The 16024-nt window shown below is 36.5% G+C and overlaps 1 protein-coding gene across 1 annotated transcript in view; it reads left to right on the forward strand.

The window, feature by feature from the left end:
* The window catches only part of LOC115210415, a 77488-nt gene that overhangs the window by 3845 nt on the left and 57619 nt on the right, over nucleotides 1–16024 (forward strand). Inside the window, exon 2 of the mRNA XM_029779017.2 lies at nucleotides 1550–1803. Within this exon, the coding sequence (XP_029634877.1) occupies nucleotides 1550–1803 (254 nt within the window). The remainder of the gene's footprint in view (nucleotides 1–1549; nucleotides 1804–16024) is intronic.

The raw sequence follows: 16024 nt of genomic DNA on the forward strand, positions 1-16024 counted from the left end.
CTGGGGTGCAAAGATGCAAGAGAAGGGTGTGTTGCTCCTAGGACAAGTGTGAAGAGGTGTAATGAGCCTGAAATTTCCATTGGCTCATCATGCCTGTCGGAGTTCCAAAAATGTCTTTGTCCATGGAGACTGAGAACTCTTGCTCCACCCCTGCTGGGGTGCACATGGTTGGGATGTCTTTGATCATAGATTATCTCGCTTTGGATTGACTTGGAGCTAAACAACAACTACAAGAAATGATCATGAACATTAGTCAGAATCATGAGTAGTTCATGTTGGTGAGCAGATGCTAAGCTGTAAATCAGTGACTCTGGACCTTTTATCATTACTACCCAGTTTGCCAAATCAGTTCTAAAAACACAACTCATAAAAAAATATCTTCAATTTTTTATGTTTTACTAGTCTTAGTCATTGGACTTTAATCATAATGGGGCACCACTTTCAAGGGATTAGTCAAATAAATCAACCCAAGTACTTTTTTTAAGCTTGATACTTTCTCTATTAGTCTCTTTTTGCTGAACTGTTAAGTTCCAGGTATGTAAACAAACTGATACTGGTTGTCAAGTAATATTGAGGGACAAACACAAAGACACACATGTTGATACATACATACATACATACATATATATATATATATATATATATATAATATATATATATATATATATCATCATCATCATCATCGTTTAACATCCGCTTTCCATGCTAGCATGGGTTGGACGATTTGACTGAGGTCTGGTGAACCAGATGGCTGCACCAGACTCCAATCTGATCTGGCAGAGTTTCTACAGCTAGATGCCCTTCCTAACGCCAACCACTCCGAGAGCTTAGTGGGTGCTTTTACGTGTCACCAGCACAATATATATATATATATATATATATATATATATATGTATGTATGTATGTATGTATGTATGTATATGTATATATACACACTTGATGGTCTTTCAATTTCCATCGACCAAATCCACTCACAAAGCTTTGGCTGGACCAGGGTTATTGGTAGAAGACACTTGTCCAAGGGGCCATGCAGTGGGACTGAACCTAGAGTCATGTGGCTAGGAAGCAAACTCCTTACCACACAGCCAGATTTAAATTTTTTTAAAATTTAAATTTAAAACAAGTTAATAAATTCACATTTGATGCTTTCCTTGCAGAAATATTCCTCGGTTTTTGTTGGAAATAAATATTATTCTGCATTCCTTATGCCTATGGTTTATTATTTGACATATTCACAAATATTTTAGAACTCAAATATTTCAAATGTAAATGAATTATTTTGTCATGACCTTTTCAAAATTTAAACCATGTTCCAAGCTTAGGAACCACTGCTTAAAGTGAACTGAATCCACTAACAAATACTGATACCCCACTGAAGTATATTAAAATTTTAAGATATTTAAAAATATGATAAAGCAAATGGTTTTGAAAAAAGGCATAAAGCGTATTCAATCCTAATCATATTTTCCATATATTTATGTAACCTTTTTTAGAAAGAAGTAATTAATACCGAGTAATTCTTTGTTTCTTTTTGACATCTAATTTCTAGATCAACATTTGCATTTTGGTGATAGTCTTCAGCATGCTAGTTAACCATATAACCATGACCACAGATATTTTTGTAAAGAAGGAATATGAAGAAAAGAGGTCATTTATTATGGATAGATATCCAAATTTGTTCTACACAGAAAAGCAGTTAAGTGATATTTTTGAGAAGGAATGGATCCAGAATCAATATCATTATCCTGTTTTTAAAAGAGAACGAAGAAGTTTGCATTTAGATGAGGAATTTTGTTGCCCAATGTAAGTATTCATTTATTACTAATGTTACAAAGAGGGCAGTGGACAGGCAGAAATAATAGAGCGCTAGATGAAATATATTGGGGATGCCAGTTACGAGAATTTCAATCCTTCATAATTGGACCCAGCATTCATTTCAGTCTGGTTACTTCTTTTATCAATCTTTAGTTATGGAACCAGTAACTTATGGAACATAAAGAATAATGTATACACACAAACACACACACACCACATACACCACACACACACACACATATACACACCACACACACACATACGCATACCACACACACACACACACACACACAGAGTTTCTGCATACCAAATTTCACTTAAAAGGTGTTAGTCAAATTGGAGGTTGCAAAAAAAATATTTGTTGAAGGTGGTGCGCAGTAAGATCAAACCTAGAACCATGTGATTAAGAAGCTAGTTTCTTTACCGCACAACAATGCTTAAGCCTGAATATGTATATATATATATTTCTTAACTACATGGTTTCGGGTTCAGTCCCACTGTGTGGCACTTTGGGTAGGTGTCTTCCGCTATAGCCCCGATTCGACCAAAGCTTTGTGATTGAATTCGGTAGGTGGAAGTTACTGCCGTGTGTGTATGTGTGCGTATAGCTGCTCAGTGCCTCTCCGAAAGAGAGAGAGGGAATATTATATATATAAAACCTGGATGCATACATATACAAGTACACACACGCATATATATATATATAGAGAGAGTATAAAAGGGATAAATCATCCTGATGGATACTGTATTATCTCACAAATTGGTATATGCCAGCTATCCACAATGGTCTAATAACATAGTACTCAAGCTTAAAAGAAATACTGGTATTGGTATGCTTCACTCATTGGGTAGTTCTGTGTTCCTATTCAGAACTCTCTTACTTGTTTCAGTCATTTGACTGTGGCCATGCAGGAGCACCGCCTTTAGTCGAGCTAATCGACCCCACGACTTATTCTTTGTAAGTCTAGTACTTATTCTATTGGTCTCTTTTGCTGAATTGCTAAGTTATGGGGGACGTAAACACACCAGCATTGGTTGTCAAGCGATGTTGAGGGGGAAAACACAGACACACACACACACACAGATACATATATATAGATACACGACGAGCTTCTTTCAGTTTCTGTCTACTAAATCCACTCACAAGGCTTTGGTTGGCTCACAGCTATAGTAGAAGACACTTGCCCAAGGTGCCATGCAGTGGGACTGAATCTGGAACCATGTGGTTTGTAAGCAAGCTACTTACCACACAGCCACTCCTATGCCTATACATTCTGTAGAGTATATAATTGATAATGAAGAGGAGAATGGAGATTTATTCACATCCAAAACTTTTTTATTAATAAGTTTATGCAGTATATATAACAATGACCTACATGTTTCAACTGCAAATTGCTCCGTATGCAATTAAGCACCCTAGTTGCTGCAATTTCACAATATTTGCAAAATGAACTGATTCAAACAAGCATCCTGCATTGGTATTCAGTTGAAGGTGATAGCATTACTTTTTAAATCCAATGGAATTTTTATCTTATAATCACCTCTACTAGTATTACAGTTGAAGTGTGATTTTAAAATGTTTATTCAGATTTCAGTTAATTGTAGTAGTTTTGTTTTCATTTTGCTATATGCTCAATTATTATTATTATTATTGTTGTTGTTGTTGTTGTTGTTGTTAGTATTATTTGTATAAATATCATTAATTATTACAATCATTATTGTAACTAGCATAGTTACTATAGATGGTAAGTTGTGTTTATTTAAATCATCTAAATGTTCCTGTCTAGTGTTTATATTAGTAAATTTAGAAGTGAAAATTTGATACATTTCTTCCACACAAGGGTCATATCTAATATTATCTATTCTATAAAGTTTTGCCTTACTAATTATTTCTCAGGCAATCAAATATATTTTGTTACTATCTTTTAGTGCTCAAATTAGTTTCCTAATTTGAGCACTAAAATTTTTTATCTATATTTAAATGAATTTAAATGACTGGCAATTCTTTGCTTCATGTTACATGAGCTAGCTCTGATATAGAAGTATTTCCTATTCTTTGAGGTTATCTTACATCTATATACAATATTTTTATACCTACAATTAGAGTTAAGCAGACAGATCCTGTCCCTTGTACAATTGCATTTTGATAGTTCTACAATTTCCATTAATATTTTCCACTTCAGCTTCTCTAGAGGTGATTTCTAAATTTTAATAAAAAAGTTTTGGAATTGAATAAATCTCCACTCTTTTCTTTGTTATCTATTATATAATGCATATATATACATACTCACATATATGTGTGTGTGTGTATATATATACACACACACACACATATATATATGTATGTGTGTATGTTATATATACATACATATGCATGTATATATCTTTTATATGAATGTGAGTGGGGTTATGTATGTGTGTTTAGGCCCAAAAGGTTCTAAAACAGTGCATCCTCAAGAAAAATGAATTTGAATTTTGAAATCTGCATCTCAAAAACAATGTCAACCATAAATAATAGAAAAAATATAATTTACTCTGATAAATAGCTCAACTTTTAGATCGACAGCCCTCCTATTTTCTGTCTTATTATTGCTGTTATGCAAAAATCCTGTTTTCTGATGAGGTAAAAATGATCAAACTTTATACCACTGTCACATTTTTAAAAAGTTTTCTTCAATAAATTAACAACAGACTTGGATTCAGTGCAAAAATGTACATCAATATACCAAACTTGAAAATTTTCACTTGATTTTAAAATTTCAAAATCTGTGACAGAAACACATAAGATCACCCCACTCTCTTTCTATTTGTCTATCTCTTTTATTTTCTCCTGGTAAACTTTCTCACTCTCTATATAAGTATACTGCTCACACTGAGTAAGTGTGTGTGCTTGTCAGTATGTGTGTACGCAAATGTAAAAGAATTTCATTAGGGTGATAAATTGATTTTAAAAAAGGTATGTAAATAGCAACATATTTTAATAGCATAATTTTCTATTAGTAAATAATTTTTCTTACACATACACACACACACACACACATACATGGATTCTGCTGATGCACGGTAAGGTTAAAGATTTAAATAACAACTTTTGTTGCCGTTGTTGCTTTCACTGTATAAAATGTATATTGCTCACTGTGCGTGTATATGTGTTTGTCAGTGTGTGTCTATGCATAGGATTTAAAAAAGGTATGTAAAAGATAATTTATTTTGATAGCATACATTTCTGTTGGTAGATATGTTTTTTCGTACACACACATACACACACGGACTCGCTTGATGTGGGATGGGGTTAAAAATTTAAATAGACTTTTTTTGTTGTTGCTTAAATCCCAGCACTTGCACAGTATCATCATTCCATAAAATGGGAAGAAAAATACTGAAAACCATCAATACATGTCAGAATGACAAACAAACGAGGAAGGTTGCAGGTGGTCGTGGGATGCGCCAGAAACACCATCTGAATCTCCCTTAAATCACCTTTCCATTTGAAAATTGTTTTAAAATTATAAACAGAAACAAATTCCAGATTCGGCCCGCCCAAATTTTAAAATTATGGTTAAAAAGTAATTTCGGAAAAAAAAAATGAAATTTTACGATTTATTTTTAATGAAAATTTTTTTAAAAACATTTCCCTATTGTTTTTAAATTTCGTTTCATTTTCTGTTTGAAAATAAAGGATGTAAGTTTTGTAATGGTGATTGCCGATTTCCAATTTGTTTTTAACCTTCAAGGTTTCTCCCTTCGTTTTAAGTGTGTAGTGCAAAAAAGAAAAGAAAAACATTGGCCAAAATTGGTACTGAGAAGGGGGAGTGGGGTTTGAACAAATTCATAAATTTTCAAAACTTTTTTTCTTTGTTTTTAAGTGCATAGTTGCAAAAGAAAAAAAAAATGACAAAATTGGTCCTAAATTGGGAGAGAGTGGTTTCAAAATTTTTCAGACATTTTTATAACAAAAAGCGTTTCCCCATCATTTACAAAGGTGTCGTGAAAAAAAGTTTGAAAATCCCCATCAAAACGGAGAAAATCCAACTTACCTGGGTATGCTATTTCGAAAATCACCCAAGGGCTTTTGGAATAGCACACCCACAAAACAATATTGTAAAAATTACTCGGCAACGACGGGATACTCAGCTAGTGTAAATGTGTGTGTGTGTGTGTGCACGCGCGTGTATATGTATATATGTGTGTCATATATATATAAATATATATCATGTCCCCTGATGCTCAGGACAACCTTGCCATTCTACTTTACGAGGTAGATAAAATAAACATCAGGCAAAAACACTGAGGCAGACGTAATTGATTAAAACTCCCTGAAAGAAGTGCTCCAACATGGTCGCTTTTCAGTGAGTGAAACCAGTTATAGAATATGGTATCTGAGGAAATCGACATCCTTCCCAACAAAATATCTGTACGTAAGTCAATCAGTATAGTTATGCCTCATAAATGAAGAATATTTCATTGCAGTTTATTTTTAAAATGTTTTTAATTTGAGTTATTTTTCTTAGTTTTAGTTCTTTTAGTGTAAAGTAATTTCAAAATAAATTGTTTAATACGCGGTGAACAGGAAGAAACAAAACGATGTCTTGTATTTTCATAATAGATTCAGATTCAGATGCAAATCGTTGTTGTTTCACCATCAGAGAATAACTTCTTTTAAGCGAATGTGTGTACATAACATATTCGATTCATTGACTTAAGGGGTCTCTGGGACATCCTCTGTTTCGACATTGTGTCTTGTTGGTCAAAGGCACACCGGACTAATGAATCTAACTTCTGCAAACAAGTTATTTATTGGTGTATGCTGATATCTGCCACCCGATAGTAACTCGTTATTTCTATGGTGAACAAGAATAAAAAAACATCATTTAAAATTTCCGATTTACTGTTTTGTTTTAATGTTGGGTGTGGATTTAATGTGCGACTCTCTCTCCAACACTGAGTGAAAATGTTGGACGGAGAATGAAAGATTACTATATTTAATATTTTTAGTGCTACAATTATATTAAGATTAATTAAGTTAATCAAAATGATTTTTATTTAAAATATTTATTCCTCTTAGATACTATCATTTCGCTATACTTTGTGTTATTGCATATACCATAATGGTATACTACATTTTTGTTTGGATAAGACCGTGAGAAAAGAATACATTATCTTTGCAAGACCTGAAGTTATTGGCGTAAAGGGAGGGAAAAAGACATAGGTTGATGCAGTAGGAAGCAACTATTTAAGATATTGAAGTATCCTTAGAAAGGGAGATCCAATCTGAACACCAGTAACAGGGGATTTTGCCGAAAGCAGCCAAGGGTCAGATGCTGATGTTAAACTGAAAGACGAACTAGGGCTACCACCCAAGAATAAATGCAGTCTAATGGCTTTCAGCCAGTTTCTATCTACCCAGTTTAATTTTCATGGGTAGGGGTGAGGTTGAGAAAGAAGCTATTTGCCCAAGGTGCTGCGCAGTGAAATCGAACATGGAAATAAATGATTGTGAAGCGAACTTCATAACTTCAAAACCACGTAGGAATTACTAAAGGCACATGAACCACCAAACGTTTGACTGGGATGTCAAGAAGGGGCAGTACATTTGGCAGGGGTCTTAACAATTCCATTTCAGTGCAGCTCCTTAGTCATTGGCTCCCATATGACACCCACTTCTCATCTGTTGCTCCACAAACTATCTGCATGTGACAGTGTGCCACCTGAGCAACAGTATTGACAGGCCAGCTAAACCGAGTAGTAGAGAGAGCTGACAAGTTTTTAAACTTACGTTGAATTTCTGTAAGATCTTGTCGCTCTAAACACAAAGAATGAATTTCTGACGGACTGTGCAGAGGAACCCAGCTGTCAATTTTAACAAACAGAAAGATGATATCCAACAATATCGTTATGAGACATGTACCTCAGAGCACGGAGAGTCATGTGGATTCACCTTCCTCACCCCACTGCGTCTCTGGTATACCTCGAGTGATTTGGCCCACTGATTTAGAAAGTGATTTAGGAGAGTGGGCATCCAGTGCACCCTTCTCACAATATAATCAAAACTTAGAGCAAGTGAAGATTCGAACTTCTTCAACTCATTTACAGACGGCGAATCTTTGCAAACGTAGAATTATCACATGTGACTACAACAATGAAATACCGACTCTTGGAAGGTACTGTAAAAGCAGGAGTGACGAGAAAGCTGCTTATTAATTTGTTGGAAGTTACTAATTTTTACTAAAAGAAAGCATTTATTAATGATTCCATTGTCTAGAAAATTCCTAAAAAATCCAATTTCATTTTATCAAAAAAAAAAAAAAAATCATAATTCACTGCAAGCGTTTTGTAAATTCTTAAACAGTGAGACACCATTTATTAATGTCCTGCTGCTTTCCACCTTTTCTTTGTTTTTATATATCCGATAGTTAATTCATTGCTGAAACCTCCAAAGTTTGTGCTATCGTGGTTCATCTGATGAACGGAAATAAAAAAAAAAATATCATTTCCCATCTCTATACACCTGTACTTGTGTATTTATATAAGTTATTAATATTAAATATATCAATATTAATATTAAATATATGTCAACGGAAAAGGGATAAGTTAAGCAATCATATGTGTTCGAATCAACAATGTGTTTTTCAATGTAATATTTTTCCAGTACATTCTTTAATCTCTTTATCATGCCTCTAAAAGCACTTTGAACATTAGAGATTCTGTGTCTGAAGTATTTTTGAATAAAACATTTTTGTTTTTAATAACAAACTGGTGATCGAAATATACTTTATACAAGACAAAATATATTAATACACATACGCTTTAAATGCAGTATATTTTGATCCTTTCACCCGCACGATTTTCACTAAGAGAAGAAAAAAAAACTCCGATTTTTTGCGTGGAATCAAGTACCCTGACCTCCTATTATATTGCAAACCCCTTATTTTTGATTGGAAAAGGGATGGGGGGGGGACCGGACCCCCATATCCCAGAATCATTGGAATTTATTTTTTTTTGCTGAATGAATTGAGGTGACCTCCTAATATGCTACAAAACCCTTTTGGGGTCCGGGAAACGGGGTAGGGTGAAGTGGAAGCCTCGGAAATTTCACCCCCACCCCCATTGATCTTTTCACCTGCACGATTTTCACCAAGAAAAAAAAACTCGGATTTTTTGCATGGAATCAAGTACCCTGACTTGGTATGGCCAATGCCAGTGCCGGAGGCACGTAAAAAGCACCATTCAAGCATGATCGATGCCAGTGCCATCTGACTGGTCCCCGTGCTGGTGACACTTGAAAAGCACCCACTACACTCTCAGAGTGGTTGGTGTCAGGAAGGGCATCCAGCTGTAGAAACCTTGCCAGAACAGACTGGAGCCTGACTGCTGCCTCCTGGCTTCCCAGTCCTCAGTCAAACCGTCCAACCCATGCCAGCATGGAAAGCAGACGTTAAACGATGATGATGATGATATATAATGATATATGATTGATTGATTGATTCTAGTTTCAGCTCATGAGCTGTGGCCATGCTGGGGCACCGCCATTTGGTGTTGCTACTTGGTTTTACTTCACGAAAGCTTTTTAGCAACTGCCATTTGGTGCATGAGAGAGTTCGATGCAGCTGCCCTCATCTGCACCTCCTGCCGTGAAGTTGGTTCATCTGGGACACCTGACAGGAAGAGTTCCATTTTAAAGACATCTGCATCCACCCCATGCAGGTCTCTCAGGTTCTTCGGGAGGATATTGAAGAGCTGTGGGCCACGGAAGCCCAGGCTATCACAGTATCTTGTCCTACATCTTGATGGCAAATTTGGAGTCCTAGGCACCACGCAGTGGCGCCCAGTTCTGGCATTTGTGTAACTCTCGATGCCAAAGTTTGGGACACGTCCCTCCAGGATCTTCCAGATGTATATTATGGCATATCTTTCCCGCCTACGCTCCAAGGAATATAGTTTTAATCTCTTGAGTCTTTCCCAGTAGCTTACATTCTGCATAGAGGCTATCTTCTTCGTGTAGCTACGCTGGATCGCCTCGAGCTCTGTGATCAACTTGACACTGGATGGTGACCATAACTGAGAGCAATAGTCAAAGTGGCTTAGGACAAGTGTCCTCCAGAGGACCATCATGGTTTCTTGTTCTCTTGTTCTAAAGGTTCTGAGAATCCAGCCAGCCAGCCGTCTACATTTTATTGCCAGTTTAGCAACATGTACATGAAAGGTCGCGTCATCACTCATGTGAATACCCAGGTCACGCACTGATTGTGCCTCTGGGATTGCAATCCCTCCGGGTCCAGTGTATTCATTGGGTGTTGCATTCAGTTTTGCATGCTGATAGTATAAAGCTTGAAACTTTTCAGCATTGAACTGCATGCTATTCTTTTCAGCCCACTTGTATATTTCGTCCAGCTCACATTGCAGGTGCTTAGTGTCTTCAGGGTTCTGTATTGCCTGTGAAACTTTTGTATCATCTGCATAACTTGTGATCGTGGCTCTCTGCGTGGCTGAGGGCATGTCTGAGAGGGCCATTATGAACAGTAGTGGTCCCAAAACAGTGCCCTGCGGAACACCGCTCACTATTTGTGTGTTAATGGAAGTGGCCCCATTGGCTGCTACCACCTGACTTCTATTCTTCAGAAAGTCATGAAGCCATTCTCCCAATTTTCCAACTATGCCAAGATCACGCAGTTTGTGACATATCATTCCATGATCGACTTTATCAAAGGCCTTTGCAAAGTCGAGATATATGACTTCCACATTTGAGTGGTTGAGCAGTTGTTTCAGCACCCAGTCATAGTGTTGTAGGAGCTGAGTTAAACAGCTTCTTCCTGGTCGGAAACCATGTTGGGTGTCAGGCAGCAAGTCATTTTCTTCAAGGAAGGTGATTAGTTTCCTTCTGACTATTCGTTCCATGACCTTGCTGATGTGTGAGGTGAGAGAGACAGGTCTGTAGTTCTTGGCCTCTGCTCTGCTACCACCTTTATGAATAGGGCATATTTTACCTTCCTTCAGTTTTTTTGGAAGTTTGCCAGCTGCAAGGAAGCTCTGAAAGAGGATCTGCAGTGGTCTTGCTAGGACTCTCTTACATACTTTTAGGAGGATTGCCGGGAATCCATCGGGGCCAATAGCTGATTCTGTTTTCATTTCATCTATGACCTTTATTACATCGTCTTCCTTTATATCGATGTAATTTATCGTCGCCGCCTCTGATTTTATATCTGCAGTGGTAAAGAAGTCAGTTGGATTGGTGATTTAGAAATGCCCGAGGGGTGGAGTGAAAACACTCTTGAATTGCTCATTCAGTATTTCACTTACCCTCATTGGTTTTCCTGTGAGTGTGCCATCCTTTTCAAGGAGTGGCCCTATCCTACAGTGTACCGTAGCTGTTTCTTTGGCATACCTGTAGAAAGCTCTGGGGTTAGATTTTATGTTGTCTATAGCCCAGGCTTCTTTGTCTGCTCTTTCCTTTTCATGGGAGAGTTGCAGACATTTTTCAATTTCCAACAGTTTTATTTTCAGGCGGGACTTTTCACTGCTTTCAATCTGTTTGTTTAGGCGATTTGAAATTTTTGTACGCCGCCTCATTAAGATTTTCCTCTCTCTGGGGATTTTGTTCTTGTGTACAGTGGCCTTTCTCTCTGGGACACATTTGTAGCATATGGCTTGCGTTACAGACATGAATTGTTGAAGTTTCACGTCGATGTCTGGCGAGGAGAGACATTTAGGCCAGTTTTGTTTGAGGATCTCTTTCTCAATATATATATATATATATATATAATTATGATTTATTGTTACACCATTCAAAGTATAGGTAAACTTCGTCACCTACTCACACTCCCCCCTCTCTCTCTCTCCACACAAAAATGAAGCTCATTTCGGCGCCAAAACTTGCAAAGGAAAAATGCTTTAGTTTTTCAGATCTTTTCTGCAATCTGGGATTATTATATATATATTATATCCAGTGATTTTAAGAGGTAGGAAAAAGATATTTTACTTTAATATTATACTTTTACTTTGTTTCACACATACATGCAAAAACTTTAACGTGCTTTGGATCTTTTCGGTTTGAACGGCAGTTTTTAACATAATTTCTAGGTAACTAAAATATTCTAAACTTCGTATACTGGTAGAATATACTTATAAAATATCTTTTTCTCTTGGCTTTATTGAGAAAATTATATAGTTTGTAAGATATTTGGTCTTTAATTTCTTGCATTTCGGCAATTTCAACCAATCAATGACCGTCTATTGAGGTGAAAATATTCTGTGCCGTATGAATATGTCCCTCGTTTAAGAAACAGATTGGGTTTATTTACATTTGTGACGAAAAAAAGATACCCTTCCCCCACCCCTAACACTAACCCTAACTCTAAAACAGATTGAAATGCAATAGATCGATACTAGGGTCATAATTATGGGTGACAATTTCATATGACACCGCTAGAAAAAACTGCCGTTCAAACCGAAAAGATCCCGTGCTTTTTCTTAGATGAATTTATCGTTCGTTATCTCACCACACACTTCGTTACCACTAACTTCTATAACCTCTACATTTTCACTTATTCATTTCAAACTTCTTTGAATTTTCAATCTAATGTAATCCACAGTCTCTGGAAAACGTATTTCTGCAAAATGTTATCTAAAATTATCGGTAAAGAAAGAAATAGTAAAAACATTATTTACATTCGACGGATATTTGTACTCATCTTATTTGTTGTTAACACGTTTCGGCTGATATACCCTTCATCAGGTGTCTTGGGAAAATTTCGAACCTGGGTTCTCATTCCTAAGGTATTCTTCGTTGTTGTTGTCGGAGCTAAACACACATACATAACCACATACACTCCCATTTATATAGCGTGTATGTATATATCTATATACATCTGTGTATACACACACACAAATTTTTCCGGAATCACTGTATCCGAAAAGGTTGTCTTTTGGACAAAAAAAAATTTTTAAGCAATAATTTGCGAGAAAATGGCGGGTGGGGACGGGAGGAATCTTTCCTATTTTTTGAATGTTTAACTTTTACGAAACCTCCTTATTTTAACCGTTTAATGCACTAGCTTTCCCGATTGAAATATGAAAAAGAACCTAATGTGTGAAATGAGATGTAATAAAAGAAAATGTAATTGTTTAAAGTCTCATCTTTCTTGGTTTTGACGAAAAGTCACTGATCTTGAAAAAGTGGAAATAATAAATCTCTGATCGAGGTATAAACAATAGCTGCACGACATCGTGAAGTATACTTGCCACCTAAATGTGGCTAACCCTTAAGGGTTGATGCTTCTGTAGCTTGTAGCCCCAGGAAGACATCTCCTCCAGCTGGCTATTGACACACTTTCTGTGCCCTATCAGTATTTGCAAAGGGAAGTCATCGTTCCCATCTCCAGCCTGACATAATACACACGGACCCGAGTTTCCGAGTATTAAAAGGATATATATATTTGCTTTGAGAACTACTTCCCATCGCCAACCGGTGGTTGTCACACACTGATGACGGGTCAATACCCAGAAACTCGGGTCTGTGTGTATCACGTCAAGCTGGAGATGGGAAGGATGACTTCCCTTTGCAAATACTGATAGGGCACAGAAAGTGTGTCAATAGCCAGCTGGAAGAGATGTCTTCCTGGGGCTACAAGCTACAGTAGCATCAACCTTTAAGGGTCACACTTTAAAGAAATGGCAAAGCGAGAGAGAGAGAGAGGAGAACAGAGAGGAAGTAAGAGAGAAAGAGACAGTGAGTGGTGACGGCGTTCGTTTTATGTTTTTAAATGTTTATCACATCGCAAGAGAAGTAAACACATAGATACAAATACACATTGTTAAATCAAAAGCGGGAGAGAAGAGGGACACAAAAGAAGTGAAAGAGAAAGAGAAAGTGAGAGAAAGATAGAGCCAAAGAAAAGCTCATACTTAGATACATAGACACAGCAAATATTGGATGTCTATTTCACTTTTCATTACCAAAAGAGGATAAAATCAACTCAGAAATGGCTGGAGTTCTCCACAGACATGCATAACATTAATGTAGTTCTCAGGGCGATTCAGCCCCACACAAAATATGACAAAGCTGGCCCCTTTAAATTACAGCTAAAACTCTACACACACACGCGCGCGCGCGCGCGCGCACACACACACACACGCACACACGCACACACATAAATGTATTTGTGTGTGTGTGTGTGTAAAGTTTAGGTTAGTTAAAACATGTTTGCAATAACAAGTGTCGCGTGGTGGAAGCCACCGTCAAATGACTGAAACAAGTAAAAGAATAAAAGAATACCAGAAAAACGGTCCGAATCCACTTAAGCAAGAAGGTTCTTTGAATATGTACGATGTATTTTAAGGTTAAATAGTAATTCCGTTTACGTTTGTGTAACTGAGATATTTTGGTTGGATTATATAGTCATTGGTGTTACATTACTTTCTATATTCTGTAACTGTCACAATATACTTTTCTAGGCCTGAAATTTTTGTGGGGAGTGGGGGGTGGGCAGTTGATTAGAACGACCCCAGTACATAACTGGTACTTAATTTATCGACCTCGAAAGGAAGAAAGGCAAAGTCGACCTCGGCAGAATTTGAACTCAGAACGTAAAGAACGTAAAGACAGACGGTCATTATATACGAACATTTCTCATGGCACCAGTACACTGTTTATAGATGCTTACATTTTAAAAATTTTCCGTGAATTTTTCACGGGTCCTGCTAGTAGTAGTAGTAGTAGTAGTAGTGAATAAAGATTCAGATAGAATCGGGTGCTTGAAAAGATATGTACCAGATAGGGTTCGATAAACTTGTGGTCAGCACCTATGATTGATAAATATGAAATATGATTTTCCGGTTCTGTACACAAAGAAAACCAATCTATGAGTATTTAGCGCCTAAGGGCTGGTTCAAAGCAACGTTAATTATTCGTTGTTGGTATACTCCAGAGTGTCTGACGTGTCGTAGATCTCTATGGTGTATTATAATCAAATGAATAATAATAGACGATGAATAATTGTCAGCTTATTACAGTTGTTTCTTATGCATTTTTAAAAATAGATGAACGAGAACATTACTTCGTTGCCAAAAAACCGTAATCATCAGATGAAACATAATTTCAAAAACAAAAGAAGTCTGTCGAGGCTTACCATGGAAATGGTAAGCCTCGACAAACTTCAACGACGTCCCTGCTGCATTCTCGGGATATTCATTTGTTTTTGAAATTGTTTCATCTCATGGTTACAGTTTTTTGCAATGAAGTAATGTTCCCGTTCTTCTATTTAAAAATGCGTAAGAAACAGCTGTAATGAACTGACAATTATTCATCGTCTGTTGTTATTCATTTGATTTATATATATATATATATATATGCACGAGCAAAACGCCCCCTGTTCAATGGACGGTGCTGAGTTGTTAAACATTTAAACCAAATTTTCTCAAAATAACTTGTCCGACCGTCCCTTTGAGAAACACTGATTTAACCTAAATTTAAGATGCCAGCAAAAGAAGAAATAAAGATGGACTTTTTTTCTATTCCAAAGAAAAACGATTTTATTCACACAAATATGCAACCGAAGAGTTTAAAGTACCAGTAATGATAAGGCTGTTGACTGGGAGAACACAAACATGGTTTAAACAGTAAGCTTGGCAGGAAAGAAACGTGCCTTTAAACAGTACAAAAACAACAAAAGATGGAAGGTGCAGTTATGTACAGGTTGACGGAAGAAAAGCAGGACAAAAAGATGCATGCAAATGGGTTAGCTGGAGGTAAATCTAGATGGAAATGCACGATGAATTTATGAGAATGTACCTGGGACAATAATAAGTTTATCCGATAAAACATGTAGGAAATCAACTTGGGGCGATTTTTTAATGAAAAGCAACAACCTAGGGAACTAAGTAACTAATTTTAAGCTAACTTACTTTACGGGATGTTCAAGGGCATGGAAAGCTAGTGGAGCGTGTTGTTGTTATATATATATATATATATATATATATATATATATATATATATATATATATATATATATATATTATATATATATATATTTCGGAATGGTCATATTGCCAGTTTAGCCAATAAAAACACATGCACTATATATTTGGTGTTATTTTGCTTCAGTGTTATTTATTTTTTACATTAATCTTAATCTTATTTCGGCCAGAGTTCTTTCGTCACACTCCTGTGACCGCATCAGTGGTCCTTTGTTTTCTTCTTTCTTATTTGTGTCTC

Source organism: Octopus sinensis, linkage group LG4, assembly GCF_006345805.1.
Source record: "Octopus sinensis linkage group LG4, ASM634580v1, whole genome shotgun sequence".
NCBI classification, from domain to species: domain Eukaryota; kingdom Metazoa; phylum Mollusca; class Cephalopoda; order Octopoda; family Octopodidae; genus Octopus; species Octopus sinensis.